Here is a 24,141-nt window from a genome sequence, read left to right as displayed (position 1 = left end):
TCTTGATTTTAGGAATTTTCAGCAGAATGAAGCCATTAATAAGATCAAATGATGTTTGATGAATTCTAATAATGTTAATCAATACCAAAAAAAGCACAGTCATATGATTTCATCGAGATAGGCAGATACTCTATATTATTTTGATCAACTTTTTTTGTAACAGTGCCTCCGTCATTTTGTTGTTTTAGATAACACCTTTTACAGCATTAGAGAAGGTTGATAATTGATTATATAAAGGAAATGTGTTTCTATATACACTGATTGATTTGTAGTCTGGTGTCCAATTTTGTCAACAACAGTAAATTCAGCGTGCGGTTCAGTTTTAATCGTCTCCCTCTGAAGCTGCAGTACCGCGCCTGTGTGCTCGCGATGGAGGACGGTCTGGACGGTCTTCTGTTTCCAACCCCAAACAACATTTGTACTCGAGGGCTGTACAGTATCTCCAAAAAGCGAAAGTAAGTGGTCCACATGGATCTGAAGAAAACAAAGGTTGTGCTGAGACAAGCATTAAACATGTATCATTATGTTCCTTTTAGAGGGTATTAAATGTAGGATTATTTGTTAGTTGGAATGCATATCAAATTAAATGTTACATTCGCTCACATACTCTCTACACAGTGTAATTATGTAACTGCATCTGATTCAGATTAGATGAATACATGTAAGCAATGTAACTGTTGAGAATCTGTTTGTGCATAATCCAAGAGCATGTTTTCAGTAGTTTGCATGTATTTTCTTTTCTCTCCAAAATTTAAAGTCTAGAGCATTTGACTTAATATACTGCTATGACACTGACACAGAATTTTTTATAAAAAAAGATTTTTTGACAAGAAGATTGAGTCAAACCAGGAGCAGCAGTTAGCGGTGACCAACATTGTAACGGGGACTTCTCGGCCTGCACCCTATATTGTGTTTGGGCCCCCCGGAACGGGCAAAACTGTCACCATTGTAGAGGCCTTATTACAGGTAAAACGTGCACAGAAAACATGTCAGAGACCTGAAATAAGTGTTTATTAACGATTTAGGGAATGCTAGTTTTTGTTTTGTAGTATATTTTCTGTATAGTAGTACCGTCATTACCCCAAAATTTTATCCCCAGTATAAATGGCAAATACCGTATAGCATTTTTTTTTCCATGGGTCTAAAATTTGGTGATTTCCTGGCTCAAAGGTATACTGATAATTTTAGTGGAATGAATTTTGCAGACAAGGATGAGTTATCTCTCTTGTAAATACTGAAGTCTCGATTGGGTTCATATTTGGCAAGTGAAATTTTTACGAAAAGCTACATGTATCTAACCGCTGAAATAAGCCAGATTTATCACCCATGGAAAACTCCTGCTATACGGTATATAAAATACTTCAACATGCTTTTGTCCATAGGATTATATTTCTGCAGTTTGAGATGTCATGATACTACATGCTTGTAAAATGGCTATTTCCTGTTGCTCTTTCGTATTATCTATCTGAACTCAATAGTACCATGACATTGTACAGGATTTGACAGGAAAACGAGACTCATGGACAATTCTAAACTCAAAAGAGATCTGGTTTTACTGTTAACTGCAAGTATCACAGTACACAAGTAGTGAATGATTGATGCACACAATACACATCTTGACCATTAAAGGGACTGATTCACGATTTTCCCCAAAATTTTCTTTTTCACTGTTAATGATCAAAATCTTCTGCCTAATGTGTTTAAAAGATTTCATATAAAAATTAAGGTTATACATTATCACAGAAGCTCATGTTAGAGAATTTATTATTTGTTTTGTAAACAAAGATTGCGGTATGTTATTGTTTACGAAATTTTCAAAAGAAATGTATATCGATCTAAGTTTATTATAACTTTCACATTTCAAACATTTTTGGGGTAAAATGTGTCATCTAAAAGTTAAAATTTGTGACTAGACAAAATTAAGATGCTTTATATTACAAAATCAATATTTCACTTGCTTGTTTGTATACATAAAAAGACTCGAGTCTTCGTTTACATAACACAGATTCAAGGCTAAAATATTGCTTTTATTCTTGCATTCAGAAGGTCAAAATTTTGGCAGTCAACATTAAATGAGTTATATTTTTAATGTTTAACATCAAAAATGAAAAATATTTTTATCAAAAATCGTGAACCAGTCCCTTTAAGGAGTATAGATGTATCCTGATTTGGCCGTTGATTTATAGGTACATAATACACATTGTGTGTTATGATGTTAAGTGCTGTTCCACGTAAGAATCATGCAAAATTGAATTTCCGCGGCACATCCAATGTTACGAAATTGGGCCAAACTTTTAGAAAAAAAATAGTTGGGTGCATAATATATGACAATCTGTTTATTTTCATTTTTTGTCACCCAGTATAATTTTTATTTAAAAAATCGAAAAGTTGTTACTGTGTACTAATTCATACAAAATGTCGGGAATACCAAACGGAAATTCTCAAAACAGCAACACTGAAATAAAGAACCATTTACACATATCTCAAGGTAAAATCTTCAATCACCATTTTAAAACTTCAAAAGTGTGGAAAATTTTCATTCCGGTTTTATAAATAATAAAATAATCGCTGAATAATCGTGAGTTTTAGTTATCGTTCGTGGAAGTTTCATAAACACCGCTAGATGGCACACCGTAACTAAGAACGCTGGTGCGTGAAAATCGCGGCGATCCAAAAATTAAATAGAGCCTTGCAATGGAAAAGTGTAGTGTCGGTCATTTATATTATGAACATATTGAAACACGCACACCTGACATACATACACTGATCAATGCAGTGCCCCCAAGAAATAGAAACAAATGAGTACATGTACAGTATAACAGCGGATCTAAATACAATCGAGATTACACGAGTCGCCAACAACAACCACTGAGCTAAGCCAGAAAAGCGAAAGCTCAGTGATTGTTGTTTACATTGTAAACCTTTACAGAAAAATTTCCAACTCCTGTAATTGAACTATAAGTAGAATTCAAATTGATTTAGATAGAGTTTATGAATGGGATATATATGTTAAACAATTGTGCGCCACACGCTTGCACTTCGCAAAATTGAAATCCTCACGTTGAATTAAGTTTCGTGATATAAAATTGTAACTTTCCGAAGGTTTTAACAAAATTAAATTAATTTTTTTTACCAAATAATTAATGAATGCATATTCATTTCTGTGTAAATGTTTAAAAATATAGAATAAACTTAATAGCAAGTAATTTGATTTAATTTAGTTAATATAAAAACTCAGTAGCTAATTTTATATAAATATATGCACTAAGAAGGAAAGGTAACTCAAGCTGCAAGTCAATATAAAAAGGAAAGATAACTCACGCTACAGTGAAGTTTAAAAAAATATATACCTGTTTACCTCATCAAAATGATTTTTTTTATTATTATTATTTATTTACTCTCTCTCTCTCTCTCTCTCTCTTTCTCTCTCTCTTGTGTAAGAAACTTATCAATTTTTCAGATTTTTTTTGCCCATATATTAGAGTATTGCCACTATACAGGTGTGAACATTTAGAACAAAAGATTACCAATAGAATATTATACAAAAGTACACATAATTAAGTGACAACTTTAAATTGGTTTATGATGATGATAGTGATAAAATAAAATCGAACAATTTTACATACAGGTAACAACTGTACAACTACTATAAGCATACATGTATGACACCTTGTGTTTAAAATGTGTACTGTCAATTTACAAACCAGGTTTTTTTTTTTATACATTCCGTAACTAGATATGGAAATCATTATATATGAATAAAATGTTTAATTTCAATCATTTTTAAAACCCAGTGAACTTTGAAAATTCACATCAGCTGAACAATGGCAGGTCAATGTGACTCAAGTGAGTGATGTGGCTCATGGGCCTTTTGTTTAAATTAGGGTGGGGTTGTTGTTGCTGTTAAGGATCATTTGTAACTGTCCCGTTACAATTATAACTGCTTTCACAAGTATTTGAAATACATATATACCCTTTCTTTAGACAATGAGGGACAGTCAAGAGTCTTACTCCCAATCAGTATCACAGAATTCTAATTGGAGTGAAGACCGTGAGTTAGATTTAACGGATGTATATCTGATCAGATTCTACAACTCACAACAAAAGGCACATCTAGTCCCCTTAGAAGCCAACTTCGACATAATGTGGCAGACGTCCATTCCAGAACATTTCATTCCTCTTAAATTTTGAAAATACATAGCTTCACTGGTTTTTTTTTTAAATTTCACCCTATTTCTTCTATCTTCTCCCTTGATTTCATTAACCTCTCTGGGCTGCTCATCTTAGTGGCTCATTGAAATCTTTTAGTCTATGGCACTTAAGAAAATTGGAATACATATCATTACTGTAGTGTCTGCAACATAATTAAATTGGAATATATTTAGATTTATCATTAAACAATTAAAATCTTGACATATATTTGTTTAATTAGTTTCCACTTCTTCAGTTTGAAATATGTGAAAATTGACTTGAAATATGTAACTTTAGACTGAAAATTGAAGGATTTTGAATATGTATACAATAGATGTTATGGGTGTAAATTCCGAGTTTGAACATATATTTTTACAGTATTTTAATCCATTACATGTTTAAAGTAAATACTTGAATAGTTATAGTTATCATAAAGATAAATCACAATACATTTTCTTGAAAAAATCTATGAAATCAAAAAGCCGTTGCGGACTCCACAAGGTTGCAGACTTTACAAAACACAATATATCTGCCAGAAAATTTAGCAATAATGAATTAGAGTCTGTTTCTTTGGTAGATACATTAGTAGCTGTATTGCCTCTTACCAGTAAGAGTATAGAAATATAAGTCATCAGGCATTCCAAAATATGCACATGTTGCGGACACTACAGAATTTTGGGACATTTTTATGCCAGTTAGAGAAAAATGCGCCATTTTTTCAAGTTTTGAATAATCCACTCAACGTTTCTATAATGTTTCATTTAGTATTCAACTCATTTTTCAAAGCAAAACAAAAGTTGAAATAATGAAATAACATGTAGTTTTTTTTACTTGTAAGTTTAAACATTGGAATTTTTTAAAATTGCATAATGTACACGCATTTTCATATTTTTAAATATTATTTCGTTAATATTTTTTTCGATTTACATACAGTAAATTGCACATAAAAGTGGAATAATTTCTCATTGATCTGGTTTTTATTACCAAAAGCCTCTTCTATAAATCTCTTTGAACAAAAACTTGAAAATAAAGCCATTTTTAGCTGCAACAGTATAACACACAAAATACCCCATATCTTCAGTAATACATCTTGAATATTATATTTAAATAGAATATCGGAGTGTTATATATCAATGGATTTGTTAAAGGTACCATTTGGTCAATATTTGGTCATATTTGTTATGGGTTTAATCATATATCTTGATGTAGAATGCATTATAACATTAGCAAGTATGAATTATCACCAATACTGTGAAAATGGCGTTAAAAAAATCCCCTACCCTTAATGTAATACTTAATCTCTTTAGTGAAGTTTATCAACTGGCTCTCAATTCACATGGGCTGTATAGAAAAGAAATCTTCGGGAGTGGGAACATTCTTTTTCCGGGGATAATTAATTCTAACCTCTACATATGACAAGCCCATTCACTGTGATCTACTTCTCTATAGAGATTAAAGAATACCCTGAATGTTGAAACTGAGCCCCTGTGGTAAAGAGATATAGGCCCTACCTTGTTTACATGGTGCTTCATATGAATATTAACCGATCGTTAGTGTTGATAAACCACACGTCTTTACATGTAACAGTAACATGACCTCTTCATTAAAACTTACAAAGGTAAGCTTAAAAACAACTTCAATTCCAAATTGAAATTCGTCTACAGGTACAACTTGTGGTGGAAACAAATGGGTTAGGTATAATGGGAATTTCGATCCCGACCTAAATTTCTCAGAAATTATTGTTTTACCTATTCGGTAGGATCATATATTATATTTCGATAGTTTAAGAAACAAAAATGAAAATACATTGATATAATCATTAACTAAAATAATCAAAGATGATAAGTTAATGCACAATTATTATATTTCAATGATTTCAATATATCTCGTTTTTTTCATTTTCCCGGAATTTTTCACCATTTTAAAGGAGGCATTTCTGGGAAAAAAATGAATTTTCCACACTTTTGAAAATGAAAATTGATTAAACAAAATCCCCTTTTCTCTTTTATAAATCTCATACGATTGTAAGTGTTTGCTGTTTTAAGAAAAGTAATTTTAAAAATTAGATGTTTTTTCAAGAAAACCATATTCATCAAATAAAATCAACCGTTGTCATGGAGACAAGTGAGATATTGTCACTATGGCAATGCATAAAGGAAAAGGGGACTTTATTTGCCATTGTATATTTTTATTGACCAAAATATATTGGTATTTTCCTCTCGGTATTGATTATACAATTTACAATTTATTGCCTATTTTTAGCTATTTTGTGTTGATTGTGGGGGTAATCTATTTTTAGTAACATATCTCTGCAGGTATGCATCAGATGAAAAAATTAGTACCACATATAGGGTTCTTATGTATAGTGGTAAAGTATATATAAGTATCAATTCAATCCCTGATGGTCGATGTGCCACCCTTTGCATGATTCTTACGTGGAACAGCACTTAAATTCTTTGTTACAATACTCATGTACGATATTGAAATTGATATTTGGCATATACGCACGTTCATGTATTTACGTATATTCAATTCATTTACTCAGTGTCTTTCCTTGTGCAAAACCTTTCTTCTGAAATTATAATAAGGATGTTTAGTGTAACTTTAAGTCTGTTGGTACTAAACCACTTATATCATGTGGAAATACATTGTAGTTGTGTCTGCAGTATTCAGATTCGTTTAGATCCTGGTTTGTTCTTTAGATCAGAATTACCTTGTATACTAGTTACAAGATGTGATTTCACTTTTTAAGTTTAAACTTAGTAATTCCTTACAGAATTAACGTAAAGTGTTTGGAAACACAGAAATTATTAGTGTACTCTTTTGAATGTTTGATACAAAAAGAATTGATGAAATACCCGAGGCCATAAAACCTTGGTGAACTTACTTTTGATGAAAGTTTCACAATTTCTCCATACTGTTTTGTACTGACTGGCCATGGAGTCTGTAGCCTGAGTATTTGATGACATAAGAACCACCACTATGTGTGTTTGATTTTTCTGGATACCGTAAAATCATGTCAAGTCATGTTATATGTTCTGAAAAGTCATTTATTTTTGTGGGGTTAATTTTAAGTTTTCATGGTTTGAGAAAAATAATTACATTTAGTGGGACTTGATTTTGTGGTTGAAGAGCCATCATTCCTATTGTTCAGTTTCTCTTCTACACGGAGAATTTCAATTTTTGGGTATTTCCATGCTACTGAACTCACAAAAATTAATTACCGCAAAAACAGATGATTTGACAGTGTGTGATCACACATTGGATTTTTAACATTTCAGTTGTTCCTCTCTACAGAAAAGAAATGGATAACAGTGTGATTTATTTGTTTTTTGTGCAGATCTACTACTTTAAGTCAGACTCCCACATCTTGGCCTGCGCTCCGTCAAACAGCGCAGCCGACCTGCTGGCTGAGCGTATCCTCGGGAGCAAAGTAGTGTCAAAGAAAAGTCTGTTACGGCTGAATGCTGCCTCCAGAAGCTGGTCCAGCGTGCCTGATAAAATCAAAGACTGCTGTAACTACGGCAAGATGAGTGGTCAGTATTATTACCCCAGAGTGGAGGACCTGATGCAATATAGAGTCATCATCACAACGCTCGTCACTGCTGGAAGGTAAGGGCAATCTCAGAGGGCTGTATCTAACCATAGGTCTTGAAACAGTTTTCTGTGAGGGTCTAAATTTAGAGAATAGGTCAGTGATTCCAAGTGATATGTTTAAAAGGTAGTCAAATCTTTTAAGTTTTTGGTTTGTCTGTTAAAACTTTAACCTTGGCCGTGACTTTTGAATGGTTAGTGATACGGCTTTTGTATTTCCTATGTGTATTCCTTGTAACAAGACCTTTCTTTGGGCACCAAATTTTTAGCTCACCTGAGCCGAAAGCTCAAGTGAGCTTTTCTGATCAAAATTTGTTTGTCAGCGTTGTAAACTTTTCACATTTTCATCTTCCTCTCCAGAACCAAACTTGGCACAAAGCATCATTGGGTGGAGGGCTTTCAAGTCTGTTCAAATGAAGGGCCATGCCCCCTTCAAAGGGGAGATAATCACAAAAATCCAAATTAGGGTAGGGTCATTTAAAAATCATCTTAAGAACTACAGGGCCTGAGAAGCTGATATTTACATGAAAGCTTCCTGTCATAGTGCAGATTCAAGTTTATCAAATCATGGCCCAGGGGATAGGATGGGGCCACAATAGGGGATCAAACTTTTACATAGAAATTTATAGGGAAAATCTTTGAAAATCTTCTCTAGAACCAATGAGCCAGAAGAGCTGAGATTTACATGAAACCTTCCTGACATAGTGTAGATTCAATTTTTTTTTTTAAATCATGGCCCCTGGGGATTGGTTGGGGTCACAATAGGGGATAAAATTTTTACATGGAAATGAATACATAAAATCTTCAAAAATCTTCTTCTCAAGAACAAATGGGCCAGAAGAGCCAATATTTACATGAAAGCTTTCTGACATAGTGCAGATTCAAGTTTGTTCAAATCACGGCCCCTGGGGTATGTTAGAGCCACAATAGGGGATCAAAATTTTACATACAAATATATAGGGAAAGTCTTTAAAAATCTTCTTCTCAAGAACTGTTGGGCCATAGAAGTTGACATTTACATGAAAGCTTTCAGACATAGTGCAGATTCAAGTTTCTAAAAATCATGGCCTCCAGGGGTAGGTTGGGGCCACAATAGGGACTAAAGTTTTACATGCCAATATGTATGGAAAATCTTCAGATATAGGCCAAGGTGACTCAGGTGAGCGATGTGGCCCATGGGCCTCTTGTTCATCTTGTGACCTTGTCCTTGGGGTTTGACCCACTTTTGAAAAACTTTAACCTATGTCATTATCAACTTTGCTGCCATATTAGGGCAACAGTGTTTCACAAATACATCTTCTTACACTGATAGAATTGATATCTGTGATTGGGTCTGATTTCAGAATGTTCATGGGTGAACTTACATGTATTCAACATACACTGTATTTACATATGTATGTGCATGTACATTTATATTGCATAAAAATAAGTTCTTGAATATTTTTATTCTTATTTTACCAAACAGACTGGCATCAGCAAATTTTCCAGCTGGTCACTTCAGCCATGTTTTTATTGACGAGTCGGGCCAGGCTATTGAGCCAGAGGCCTTGATATCAATAGCTGGGATCTTGACCGTGGACCCAGGCCTAGACTGTGGACAGCTCGTTTTGGCAGGGGACCCTCAGCAATTGGGACCAATCCTCAGATCTCGGATAGCTCAGCAATATGGATTAGGTACCGTATTTTGCCGAATATAATACGCACTTTTTTTAGAGAATATTTTTGTGCCAGAAAGGGGTGCGTATTATATACCACAATAGGTTTTTGACCTTTTTTTCAAGATGAAACTCGGCGATTAAGTAGTGTAATATTTCACTCAAAGACCAAGGCTTCGGATACTGTACGCCTTTTCACGTTCACCTATTTATTAAGTAGAAAATTCGACCTCAAGAAAATTACTACAGAAACGTAAAATTGCAGAAAATGTGATATGTATACTTACAATATCTAAATAATTCAATTATCGTGAAACAAACAGCCAATCAAATTGCATTGGATCTGACTATTCATTACATCGCATGCCGCCATTATTGAAAGCATGTGTACACAATAATGCCTTGACACGTGCTAAAATTGTTGGAAAATAATTTTGTCACTTGCTAAAAGTTTGTTTACTGTAAGTTTTATGAATAGGCCTAATTTTTAATGAAATACTTATTTGAATCTTTGAAATAACTATTCTTGCGTAAAAGCGTGTGTTTTATGAAGCCATTGTTGTGTACAATGCTTTTGTTAGATACCCCCTCCGGGTAAAGAAATACCTAACAAATTTTTTTTCACACATTTTAATAGTCATTGTAGTTAACGAGGAGTTGATAATTTGCATCTTTGTACCTACCATGGTGTGTTGATAACAGTAAAATAAGCGATAGTTTAATTGTTTAATTTTATTTTTATAACATCGGCTATTTGATTGATTTTAAGTTTCAACAAAGGAAATATCGAGTCAGTTAAGACTTTAATGCTACAAAATCTAGTGCTTTGCTGAAATGAACAGGCTTGTCCGGGTTGATATTTCCCTGAAGATTCTCATTGAAGATTACCGCGATGTAGACCTCATCTCAAAAAGTTTGCAAATTATTGTGCGTTGTTTAGAATTCATTATTTCTGCAAAAATATTAAGTGAAAATTAACACCAAGTATAAAATAAAGATTACCGCTTGGTCTAAATTTTTGCTGCGTATTATACACCCGAAGTGCGTTTTTTCACCAACTTTTAGGCTCAAAGTGGGGGGTGCGTATTAAACACCACTGCGTATTATATTCGGCAAAATACGGTAAGTGTAAGCAGTTAATTGAATTCTTACACAATATGTGCCAAAGTTAGCCACAGATGCAAGGTGGCTTAGGAGAATGTTTGTCAATTATGGTCATTTAGACACCCCCCTCCCCCCCTACTATCAAACTTTCTATATTTGATTCTTGATGCTTTTGCATCACTGTTTACAGGAACATCATTATTGGAGAGATATATGAATGAAGTGCAAGTGTACAAACGCAGAGAGAACGAGGATTACCCGAATGGTCACTATGACAACAGGCTTATTACTAAACTCCTAAGGAACTACCGCTCTCATCCTGCAATCTTAAACTATTCCAATGACACATTCTATGATGGTGAACTTGTGTCAAATGCTGATGAAGGCATAAGAACAAGTCTTTGTGATTGGGAGGAGCTACCAGCTCGGAATTTCCCGATTATTTTCCATGGGGTCATTGGTAAGGACCAGAGGGAAGAGAGAAGTCCGTCGTTCTTTAACCCCGAGGAAGCAGCTATTGTGTACAGTTATGTGAGGAAGTTATTGACAGAGAAGAGGAGGGGGCTACGAATTGAACAGAAGCAAATAGGGATTATCACTCCATACAGGAAGCAGGTAAGATTGCTGATAGATTTACAGATTATTATGGAGAATCATTTGGCACTAGAATCTTTCGTCTGGATCAGACTTAGCTTACAATAAAAAAAGATAAGCTTGTAATGCAGCCAGGATGGTTACTGCTTTATCTAAGACCAATGACATCAAGTTGATTGTAGAAATGTCGTAATCTGTTTACTGGTGTGAAAGGTGCAAAGATCTAAAATTATAGCATTTTCCTACAAAAATAACTGAAATGCCATGTGTGTTTGACCCAACAAAAAACAAAAAAAAAACTTTATTTATGATGTAATTTAATTAGAATTGTCAAAAAAAAAAAAAAGGAAAATAAGAAAGGAAAACTCAGTTCACCATTTGCTTGACGTCCTGAAATTGACATTTTTAAGAAGCAAGAAAATCAACAAAGAAACTATAGCAAATTGAAGATGTCATGCAAACAGAATGCATGCATCAACTGTTTACCAGTAATAGAAAGAATTTTTTTGTTTCCATGATTTATAAAAGAAAATCGTTCCCAAAAATTATAAGTAAACTAGTATAACTAAATGGAGACATTGCATTACTTTTGATGCTATTTAAACCAAAGAACTATATATAGAGAACAAAATTAAGGGAAATTGTTATGGAGATTTACATGTAGTCGTTAAGTTTTGAGTTTTATAGGGGGGGGGGGGGGCATAAAACTCTCAACTTTAAAACAAAGAGAGGTTGTTCTATGTATCATACATAATCTTTCATCTGTGTTATATGTAGAAAACAATTCTGAATTCTTACAAAAGTGAAAATGAATGTAGTTTTGCCAGCTTTCATAGCAGTGGCAGACTTTTGAATCATTTTATCATGATCTCTCTGTTTGTCTGTCACACTCAATACCAACTTCGCTATATGCAACACATGGTTATTTGAAGGCTAGGTTTAATGTACATGTAAATATATGTTCTTGTAAAAACTAATAAAGTTCCTGCACCTTCATGTCAGGTCCAGAAGATTCGACATTTACTCCAGAAGAAGGGCAAGTTCCAAGATGTGGATGTCGGCTCCGTAGAAGAGTTTCAGGGCCAGGAGAGACTGATTATCATTGTCTCCACAGTCCGATCTAATCCCGAGTTCCTCTCACTGGATCTCAGCTACAACCTGGGATTCCTCAGGAACCCTAAGGTAGGCCCACACATAGAATGCTGCATATAATAATAATACCATATTTATATTGCACCCTTTTCATACACTATATACGCTCAAAGGTGCTTTACAATGCATTATACCTTACAACAGAATGTTATACACATATTACATAGAAAATAAATAAAACATTAAAAGCTGTACCTATCCTCATTGTACATATAAAACATGAAAACACAAGATACCATAAATATGCTAGATAAGAATAAACATCAGTTTCAGGGCGTATCAAAATAATAATGAAATACACACATGCACACACACCATATAATGTCTCATACATTAAAACATACAATTCCTTTTTTTTTTCTTTTTTTTTTTTTTTAAACATCACAAAATGGTACTCGAAAGCTAAGACACACAGTCTTTAGTTTTCACAGTTTTTCACAGAATCTAACCTACACGAATGACTGAAATGATAGAAACTAGTCCTGGAAACTTGATGGAAAAAATGTGTTTTCAGTGACTTCTTGAATGCACAGTGTTCTACAGTCCCTTACATGTTCTGGAAGGGCATTCCACAGTTTTGGAGCTATTGTTCTGAAACACCGATCTCCGTATGTTACGGTTCAACTTTTTGGAATGAAGTAAATCTGATCTGATTCTTAAAGTCCAGTATTCATGTACAAGCCCACACATACATTGTACATTGCATGTCCATTAGGCCAACAGGAAGCAATTCCATGGACAAGGGAAAAAAATTGTCATATCTAAAAAAAGTTTTTCTAAAGGGAATGGAGTGGCAGCATTTTTATCAATATATATATATATATATATATATATATATATATATATATATATATAAAATGTTATTTTGTGTGTTTTATATCTCAGAGACTCAACGTTACCTTGACCCGTGCCAAGGCTCTGCTTATTGTGATAGGTGACCCCAATACTCTATCACAGGACCCATACTGGAAAGGGTGAGTGTGTTTGTTGATTGTGTTAAAGGTGAGTGTGTTTGTTGATTGTGTTAAAGGTGAGTGTATTTGTTGATTGTGTAATGGATGTTAAAGGTGAGTGTGTTTGTTGATTGTGTTAAAGGTGAGTGTGTTTGTTGATTGTGTTAAAGGTGAGTGTGTTTGTTGATTGTGTTAAAGGTGACTGTGTTTGTTGATTGTGTTAAAGGTGAGTGTGTTTGTTGATTGTGTTAAAGGTGAGTGTGTTTGTTGATTGTGTTAAAGGTGAGTGTGTTTGCTGATTGTGTTAAAGGTGAGTGTGTTTATTGATTGTGTTAAAGGTGAGTGTGTTTGTTGATTGTGTTAAAGGTGAGTGTGTTTGCTGATTGTGTTAAAGGTCAGTGTGTTTATTGATTGTGTTAAAGGTGAGTGTGTTTGTTGATTGTGTTAAAGGTGAATGTGTTTGTTGATTGTGTTAAAGGTGAGTGTATTTGTTGATTGTGTAATGGATGTTAAAGATGAGTGTGTTTGTTGATTGTGTTAAAGGTGAGTGTGTTTGCTGATTGTGTTAAAGGTCAGTGTGTTTATTGATTGTGTTAAATAATAATAATAATAATAATAATAAGACCTTTATTTAACCAGGATTACATATTTAGCGATAACGCTAGTTTTCAATATGGTCCTGCATATAACATACATACAGACAGATATTAGTAAAATAAACACAGATTAAAAGAAGTAGAATACATATAAACTTAAGAAATAATTATGAATGTAAGATAAATAGAATACAAAATGAAGCTTAAAAAGTATGGTGATAATCTCTAAGATAATTTCTCTTAAAACACGCAACACTCGTTGAGTTTCTTATGTTTTGACTCAAGGCATTCCACACTGTGCTCCCTGAAATGCTGAAAGATCTTCTATAATATTCTGTTTTTGCCCTGGGTATATACAAAATATTTGAATAAGAATTTCTAGTTTGCCTCTGACTGACTTCTGATACATATTTAAAAACATTTAAATAATCTGGCATTAAACCATGTAAAACTTTATACACTAAAATGACTTTTCTATAGACAAAGTAATCTGATAGAGGCAACCAGTTAAGTTCTGTAAACATGACATTAGATGGTGTTTCAAAATTTCTGATGTTAAGAATTACCCTTGCAGCTCGTTTTTGCAATATAAAAAGCTTATTCACATTTTCAGCATTTCTTGGATTGCTCCATATAGTACAACAATATGTAAAATGTGGAAAAATCATAGTATTAAAAATCTTCAGCAGCGCATCGTTTGACATAAAATATCTTATTCTTCTTAAAATGCCAATTCTCTTGGAAATCTTGTTCATAAGTGATTCTATATGACTTTTCCAGGACAAAGTTTCATCAATAATAATACCAAGTAATTTTGACTCCTGAACACATTCTATGACATGGTTATTTATCACTAAATTTAATTTTCGATACTTTGATAATTTTTGTGCCGATCCAATAAGCATACATTGAGTTTTAGACAGGTTTAAGCTTAATTTATTTTCCTTAATCCACATTATACTGCGCTGAAGATCTTCATACATCTTTGACTCAATATTTTCCACTGACTTATCTGTTACATCTTGTGAAGTATCATCTGCATACATATTTACATGAGAATGTTTCAGTGCTTGTGGATAGTCATTAATATACAGGATAAAAAACAATGGGCCTAAAATAGAGCCTTGCGGAACTCCAATGGTTACATTTCTTTCCTCCGATAAATTGCCTTTCCAAATAACTCTCTGTGTACGATTGGTTAGATATGATTTAAACCATTCAAAAGTATCATTGCATATGCCAAATGACTTGAGTTTGTGTAATAAAACCTTGTGATTTATAGTGTCAAATGCTTTCCGTAAGTCTATAAAAATTACACCAGTAAGTTTACCTTCATCAATATTTTTAAGCCATCTATCTACTAGAGAAATAAGAGTACTTTCACATGAGTGTTTTGGCCTAAAACCAGACTGACAATCTGTAATTAGAGAATTTACTGACAAATACTCATAAAATGAATTAAAAACATGCCTTTCTAAAATTTTGCTCACACAAGGTAAAATGGATACAGGCCGATAATTATTAACTAGACATTCATCCCCTGATTTAAAAAGTGGTACAACTCGTGCCTTTTTCCAGTCATCTGCACAAGTACATGAAGATATAGAATAGTTGAAAATATATGCAAGAATATCACATACACTGTTTGATGAAAGTTTTAGAAGTTTGACAGAGATACCATCCAAACCTGTTGCCTTTGATGCAGACATACATTTTATCTCATTTTCAATAAATTCTGCAGTTATACCTGGTATTGTATAAGAATTTTTAGGCATTTGTTCTTCAACTGTAGGTAAAGTGTCATCAAAATGTTTTCCTAGCTCATGACCAATGTTACAAAAGTAATTATTAAAACATTCGGCAATATCCTTTGTATCTTTAAAAATTACGTTATTGTCCTTAAGAAATATACAGTTTGTATTCGTTTTCTTAGATGGTAAGAATTGCCTAAGTTTGTCCCACATGTCCTTGGGCTTGTTTTCTGCCTGGGAAATTGCTTCCTCAACAAATGCATGTTTTGCCTCCCTGATCTTTTTCGTCACCCTGTTTCTTGATGCTCTGTATAGGTTCCACGCGTGATCATCATTACTCTGTGTCGCCTTTTTAAAGAGGTGTTCACGACAGTGCATTTCTGTAAGTATGTCATCGTTTATTCATTCTTCTGAACGTGAGTTAATTCTTCTTTCTTTTAGAGGAATGTGTTTATCCACCACTTCAAAAAATTTAGAATAAAAGAATTGCCACATAGTATCAATATCCACCATTTCATATATGGGACTCCAGTCAATAGTGTTTAGTTCTTCTTGAAAACTGCTCTCATTTAAGTTTTTAAAATTTCTATATTTAATATGAACGTGACTGTTTGCACCGGCTCTAATTTTACCATTTACAGCGTAAATCAAGTTGTGGTCACTTAATCCTATTGGGAATACTCCTGATGAAGAAAACTTATCCGGACTATTTACATAAATATGGTCAATTAAAGTACTGGAGTCTTTAGTCTCATGTGTAGGGTTTTTTATCAGTTGCTGAAATCCAATGTTTTTCATGATAGTCTTTAAACGCTTTGTCTTGTACTCATCCACATTGAAATCGCCCATAATTAGAATTGGATGTTAAAGATGAGTGTGTTTGTTGATTGTGTTAAAGGTGAGTGTGTTTGTTGATTGTGTAATGGATGTTAAAGATGAGTGTGTTTGTTGATTGTGTTAAAGGTGAGTGTATTTGTTGATTGTGTAATGGATGTTAAAGGTGAGTGTATTTGTTGATTGTGTAATGGATGTTAAAGGTGAGTGTATTTGTTGATTGTGTAATGGATGTTAAAGGTGAGTGTATTTGTTGATTGTGTTAAAGGTGACTGTGTTTGTTGATTGTGTTAAAGGTGACTGTGTTTGTTGATTGTGTTAAAGGTGACTGTGTTTGTTGATTGTGTTAAAGGTGAGTGTGTTTGTTGATTGTGTTAAAGGTGAGTGTGTTTGTTGATTGTGTTAAAGGTGACTGTGTTTGTTGATTGTGTTAAAGGTGAGTGTGTTTGCTGATTGTGTTAAAGGTCAGTGTGTTTGTTGATTGTGTTAAAGGTGACTGTGTTTGTTGATTGTGTTAAAGGTGAGTGTGTTTGCTGATTGTGTTAAAGGTGAGTGTGTTTGCTGATTGTGTTAAAGGTCAGTGTGTTTGTTGAAATCTAAAAAAAAATATATTTGTTTCTGTCTCATCAGGTTTATCGACTTCTGTATCACCAATAAAGCCTACACTGGCGTGGATTATGTTGAAGATGATGAGATGGTGGAGGACATCATTCAGAGATTGGACGCCATCAACATTAATGCTAGCCTGCTGGACAGTGGTCAGTACATCACACACTTCCAGAGAGAGAGAGTACGAGAGAGAGAGAGTACGAGAGAGAGAGAGAGAGAGAGAGAGGGGGGGGAGGGAGGTTTAAAGACTTGTATTGGAATACAGAGGGAAAAGTTAAAGACTTTCTGAAGAGTGACATTGGTACAATATGTCAAATTAATACGCAGATATCATTATTTAGTGTTGATACAGGCTTGTTTAAATCCTGACCCCCTGGACTAGGACAGAGCCACAAGAGGGGGTTGAAGTTTTAATATTTAAACATACAGGGAATATATATAAGAACTGCCTTCTCAATAGTTGAAAGTGTAAAATGTATCAAATTGATATCTTCTGATAGTGTAGATTAAAATAAGTTCACAATTTCTAGGTCAATATGTTACGATGGAATATATATAGAAAAAATTCAAACAATCTTCTAAAAAACAAACTACCTGTATGTATCAATTGATTGTGACAACCTCTTCATGGAATGTAGATTAAAGTTAGTTCACACTGTATTGTCTGGGTGTGGCCACAATAGGGGTTTAATGCTATTTTGAATTATTTTTTCAAGAATAATCTTCTTTTCAAGAACAAGGATACAGTTAGTTTAATGAATGTGAAAGTGTCCTAGTGTTGCATACTATGGAATCATTTCAATTCCTGGTGGCCAATATTCATGGGTAAGCAAAATTTTACTGGTTCATGGGGGACGTAATTTCATGGGTAAGCGTTAAGTTGTCTCTAAGAGAGATAACTCTACTTGGTTTTAAAAAATATTTGAGGACACATAAATGCGTGGGTAAGAGCGACCCACGAAACCCATGAACACCAATCCCCCATGAACAATGAAGTTTCCACAGTAGGCATTCTATGATGCTGGAGTCAGCGAGTCCACATTAGGGGTTTAAGGATTGGTTGCTTGAACCTGATGACTCAAGTGGGTGGTGACTGATGCCCCTCTTGTAATTATTATAAAATGAGTCATTGGGCAAAGGAGCTGTTTCACCTACCGTGAGTGCAGGAAGCACATTGCTGGGGACTGGGCAAGGAAAAGTGTCTCAATAAATTCATATTAAGTTTAAGCATTATGAAGTGCTTTATGTAAAATATTTCAGCTACTTTTACTCTCAAATCTCCAATTATTCCTTTCTATTTTCTCTTTAGAAGTATAATGGTGAATCTTTATGCCCCCCTTTGAAAAAGAGGAGGCGGAGCATATTTTTTTTGCACTTGTTGGTCAGTTGGTCTGTAGACCAAGTCTTGTCCATTCAATATCTGAAGAACCCTTTGTTTTACAATCACCAAACTTAGTATAATGGTTGCCTCTAGATAGTAGATAACTTTTGTAAGTGATTTTCAGGTAACAAGGTGAAACTTCAAGGGTCAAACTGGACATAGTAAGATATTGTCTGCTCAATATCTTGAGAAAGTTTTGCTTTACAAACATCAAACTTGGTACAATGGTTCTACCTAAGGTGTAGAGGACTCCTATCAATTTTAAGATCCCAAGGTCAAAAGTCAAGTGTCAAACTGGACATAAGAAGATAATGTCTACTCAATATCTTGGGATCCATTTGCTTGACAGACATGAAACCTTATGCACCATTTTCACTTAAGAAGTGTCCCCTATTGATTTTGATGTCACAAGGTCAAGGGTCAAATTGGACACAATATCTGCTCAATATCTTGAGAGCCCTTTGCTTGACAGACAACAATCTTGGTTCACTGGTTCTACCTAAGACAGAGATGACTCCTATTGATTGTGAGGTCACAAGGTCAATGGTCAAACTACTCTGGATATAAGATACTGTCTGCTCAATATCTAAAGAACCTTTTGCTTGACAGTTACCAAGCTTGGTACAGTGGTAGCCCTGGATAGCAGATGACCCCTATTGATTTTCAGATCACAATGTCAAAGTTTAAGTATCAAATTGGATATAAGATATTGGGCTTTTCTTTTTTTTTTGGTGCGTAAAATGAAAAACAAATTTTTTTCTTGCCATAAAGTTGATCCACACAGGGGACATGTATGTTTCTAAAACATTTCTTGTATGGTACTTTCAGTGGGAGTGATTTGAATGAAAAACGGAATTTGATATTAGGGGAAAAATACAGACTACATGAATTGGTAATAAAGTTATCCAGATACAATCTACAATAGATTGTCTACAATAGCATGTCATGAATTGGGTGACGTAAATAATAGGGGGGGGGGGGGGGGGGGGGGGGGGGGGCGATGGAATCATAGATAATGAGATAAAATGATCCTGCAATAGTTCTCCACCATTGTGTTGAGCAGTGTACTTTAGATTGATGCACGTTAAAATGTGGACGTCAATGCTCAAACTTAATTATGAATGAATCCTTGTTGAGAAGTTTTGATAAAGTGTTAATTTACATCTGTGTGTGACTGTGATATGCATTGCATGGCAATATGTCCTGGTTAATTATATATGATGTGCTGTATATTCCACCATAAAAACACAAGACCGACTCCTATTGCTGTTATATAATAGATTAATTTTGTTACGTGGATACCCTCAAATAGATTTACCATTTAAAGTTATTTTAATTTTATTGATGTATAGATTTTAAAGTCCCCATGTTAAAAAATGTGCAAGGTAAAAAAAAAAACCCAGAAAAATACAGGATATATTCAATTAACTTCACAAAGATTTTTGAAATTCCATTATTTTTCAGCCATTATTTTTTATGACTGTCATTTAACCAAATGATAATAAGTGTGGAATAAATGTGATTTTTCAACCTTGAAGCCATAGAATTCTCCAATTCAAATTTCAGACTACAGTTCATGAAACTAGAGAACAACAATTATGTAACTACCATAGAAATTGTCATTTTCTTGTTATCATGCAGATGATGATGATCCAGGGGATGAATTAATTAAGGCCAGTGAACACGATGAAAAAGAGTGGAGAGGAGAAATCTGATCAGCTTAGTCTCAGTCACAATCATCCAAGGCAGTACAGGCTGCGAAAACCATTCCTTCAGAAGATGTCAGGCTCCTACCTATATATCATCTTTTTAATTACAGAAAAACTCATAATATTTTGTAACTGTTGGTGTGGTATCGGAGATATGCAAATGTGTCAGACCTTGGTTTTAGTTTGCATGGTATGTAGATCAATTAATGCCTAATTATTCTGTTAACTTAGATTTTATTTGTTGTATAGGATACTTGTGACTGCATGCACAAATTCGAATGTTACAGGTGGCTTTTGATTTTTTTGATGTAGCAAGAAAAACCTTTGCCTGTTAAGGTCAAAATGAGCTTCTCTTCTCATTCATTGATACATATGTATTGGTATATTGAATGTGCCAGATCTTTTCCTCATTTTTATTGTTCAAACATGATAGTGCCGGATACTCTTGACCGTGCTGTTTGTAGTGTAACAGTAGTCTTGTTTTTTTCTGTCTGATAATTCCTTTTGAAGGAAAATAGAAGAAAAAACATTCCTGTAACAAATTATGAAATACTATTCCTACAAGTGCATGATAAAAATCTGGCACTGCAACTGAATTTGCTACAATCAGAAATTTGAAATTGTAAATCATTCAGCGAATGTAACCACTCTTGATTAATTATCAACAAAAAAAGCTATTCTTGATTGTCAAAAACAACTGTATCATGAACTTTGGACATTTTGCTAAATGACCATTGGTGGTAACTATGCTGGAGCAGACCGACAATATTTAGCAGAATTTCATCTTGTTTTACACTAGATGTGTACATTGCTATTTTCCTGGAGTTTTTTTTTTTTGTTTTTTTTTTAATTTTCCCCTATTTTGATTTTGTATTTTGGTTAAGTGGTCCTGTTTTGATTTTTGTTTTGAAGTTCAAAATTGATGTTTTAACATGTTGGTAGAACAAGCTAAGTAAGGTGATGACACATTATTAAATCCTGAACATTGCAGCCCTTATTGAAATGCTCTGGAAACAGACTTCAGAGAGAACATGTTATTTTAAACAGGAGTGGGGGTTGTGGTTTCAGCCATTGACATTCCTCTTGGAGAGAGTGAGAGGTTGTTAAATACAAAATGTATGTACTGTAAACATGTGCTGTTAATTACGAATACACGTAGGGTTTAATTACGTGATGTCAGGATCATTGATTAATGAATTGAATAGCTATGGGAATAGTACGTGTGGGGGTAATTTACAGAAAAATCTGGTACATGGAACCACGTGTTTAGTGTACATATCTCCTGTGCGTAAATTTCCATGTTTACAGTAAATGAGCACAATGGATGTGCAGAACTTCTGTAAATCGTGTACTATATACACAATTTGTTGAGTACCAACAGTCAGATTTATTGATGTGTATTGTTCTCTCAATATTATTTTAAAACTCTTTCTTTTATAGATTCTTACAATTTTAAAATGAATTATTCTTGTGAATGCTTTGATGTAAAATATATCAACATTTGCTAATTCTTTAATGTTCTGTTAACTTTTATTTTCAAATGTTTTACTGGTTTTAAGTTGCAGTTGTCTTCCTTTGAAAAGCTTTCGTTATTTTAGCCATTGATTTTAAATATGTGAATATAGGAAGAAAAAAAAGGACAGCTATTGTCAGTATGTTTTATTATAAGCATATCAGGACCAGTCACACATAACATATAGGTCTTTTTTTCTTCTTAAAACATCACCCCTATCTTTAAGTTTTAAATTTTATCTTCACACAAAATATTTTTATATGGCTTTTTACACCAAGAATGATTCTATACTATCAACTCATACCACACCTGTATCAGCTGTGCTATCCTGTACAGTGCAGGTACAACTAGATGATTATTTACTAGTCTTCAAAAATTAATTGTTAAGTTTGGTTATGGTGATAACCTGATGTCGCATCTGCTTTTTTTTTAGAAATGTTAAATCTGTGATACTGTGAAGACTGAGGACAGTGTATTATAAATATGTATGTCATGACGAGGGTCAACACAGATTAGAAAATGTCTTTTTATATTGTCATATGTCTGTCAACACAGAGTAAGAAAATGTCTTTTAAATCGTCATACATCTGCACAAATGTTTGAATGACCGTACAAGATAGAGGCAGCCATATTTTAATGTATTAATGATATGTCATTTATTCAAAAGATCTCACAAGACATGGTATCAGTTTAGCTGATAGCTATGCTTTGCAGTTGTTCATTCTATCAGATGTATTCCTGTACATTGCATCTCCAAGGACCATCTGAAAGTATATCTGGAGACATGGTTTTGACAGAATTCATTAAGTTTATTTGAGATATGGCCACTTATTCTTGATAATCTTCTACAGAAATAAAATGATGTTACAGTTTCAATTTTTTTTATATTTATGATTAACTCACCTCGAAAAATGAGCTTTTATGAAAGAAATACCGGGTATATCTGTCGTTTGTAATCTGAGCATTTTTCACATTTTAATTTCAACTCAAGAACTGCTAGACCAATTTCAACCAAACTTGACATAAAGCATCTGTGGAAGAAAGGGATATAAGTTTGTTCATGTGGAGGTCATGCTCTATAGAAGGGAAGATGGTGTATTTAAAAATTGTTCTGATGAAGAGCCAGACAATCAGAAACATGCATGAACCCTTCTATATTATACAATGAGGATTTAATGAAGCAGGGGTCATCAGTGGGTTTAAAGTTGTACATAGTAATATATTTAGGACCCAGTCCTATGCCAGGTGCCCACAGTAATCACGCTGTCCATCTGTCATTACTTTCAATAGCACATGATGATCTAATGTTCCTTGGGAACATTTTCATCAATTTTAAGCATGATACTTGGATTAGGCCGAGGAAGACATACCCTTTTTATTTTCAGATTTATCAGCTTTGTTTTTACAGAGATTTAAAAGACTCCCATACACGAATATTGGTAAATGACTGATCTATTTATACAATTAGAGTAAAAGCACAAGAAAACGTACATGCATGTGCAAGAACTGCTATTTTCATATATTTTAAAAACAGGGGATATATGCTTTTCAAGAATATAAAAGTACTGCATTCATAGGGGAAGTAATAATATCGAGAGGGGTGTGTGTGTTATGGCCTAGCGACAATACGCTGCGTCACATTTTAATGAAGACATCTCTCACTTCAAATGCCTATATTAATTCAACGCTTCTATTTACTTAAAGGGATAGTAAAGATAGTTTTGTTCCAATTTTTTTGAAAGTGTTAAAATGAGTCCTAATGACTGGTCCGACTTGCAGTCTTTCAGATTTGTAACAATTAACAATTCTATGCATTCATCTGCATTATATCCAAATTTAAAACGATTATAATCTTCAAATTATGTTCCCTGAATTTTTACTTCCTGGACAAAAATTAAGTCTCCTATACAAGTTGGCTCCCAGTGTAACTTGACAAACATGTAGTCGTTTCAAAGTTGAAAAATATCATTCATATACAATATCTTTTTTAATTATATTGGAAATGAATATGATTTGGGGTGGAAAAAAACTTCCACCAAAATGAGCTTATCCTATCTCTTTATTTGAGTTTTACATAGGTAAAAAATAAAGAAAATCCTGAAAAATATCATATATAAATCATCTTATGCCCCTCGTTTCAAAGATTTTGAGACACTCCTTATACGTACATGTACATGAAGTCCTGTTTTTACATTATTGATGAGGTGATAACACTTTCTAAGGCATGCAGTAACTTGCAATTGAGATTGTTTGAGAAGATTTACATGGAATTTGAAAAAGTAATGTTCGGATTTCTATAGTAATCACTGTCTGTCTCTACAGCCATCAGCACTTTCTATGATACACAATAACTTAAAGTTTCTTGGGAATATTTTCATGAATGTTATACATGCCAATACTTAGATTAGGCAGATTAAGCCCCTCTTAATTTTCAGATCTATGGCAGGGCCCTTTCTGACAGTTTTCTAGTTTATTTAAGTTTCCTATGGGGATCCGGGTTAGAAT

At 33.7% G+C, this 24,141-nt stretch overlaps 1 protein-coding gene and 1 long non-coding RNA gene across 3 annotated transcripts in view; one reads left to right on the top strand and one right to left on the bottom strand.

The window, feature by feature from the left end:
• Positions 1-22,512, top strand: part of LOC125654314 (putative helicase MOV-10) — a 42,891-nt gene extending 20,379 nt beyond the window's left edge. For both annotated transcript variants that reach the window (XM_056144700.1, XM_056144699.1), the window contains 9 exons: positions 273-455; positions 819-966; positions 7,532-7,803; positions 9,251-9,459; positions 10,735-11,159; positions 12,141-12,320; positions 13,176-13,264; positions 17,055-17,182; positions 20,056-22,512. In XM_056144700.1, coding sequence (XP_056000675.1) covers positions 273-455; positions 819-966; positions 7,532-7,803; positions 9,251-9,459; positions 10,735-11,159; positions 12,141-12,320; positions 13,176-13,264; positions 17,055-17,182; positions 20,056-20,129 — 1,708 coding nt within the window. In that variant the 3' untranslated portion in view covers positions 20,130-22,512. The remainder of the gene's footprint in view (positions 1-272; positions 456-818; positions 967-7,531; positions 7,804-9,250; positions 9,460-10,734; positions 11,160-12,140; positions 12,321-13,175; positions 13,265-17,054; positions 17,183-20,055) is intronic.
• Positions 50-6,581, bottom strand: LOC130048239 (uncharacterized). Its single transcript, XR_008797089.1, has 2 exons — positions 5,703-6,581; positions 50-474 (listed from the first exon to the last, which is right to left on the bottom strand). It is a non-coding gene; the product is annotated as an uncharacterized LOC130048239 (long non-coding RNA).
• Positions 22,513-24,141: the final 1,629 nt, after the last annotated feature.

Source organism: Ostrea edulis, chromosome 7 (assembly GCF_947568905.1).
Source record: "Ostrea edulis chromosome 7, xbOstEdul1.1, whole genome shotgun sequence".
Lineage (NCBI taxonomy): Eukaryota > Metazoa > Mollusca > Bivalvia > Ostreida > Ostreidae > Ostrea > Ostrea edulis.
This window is presented reverse-complemented; position numbering and strand designations above follow the sequence as displayed.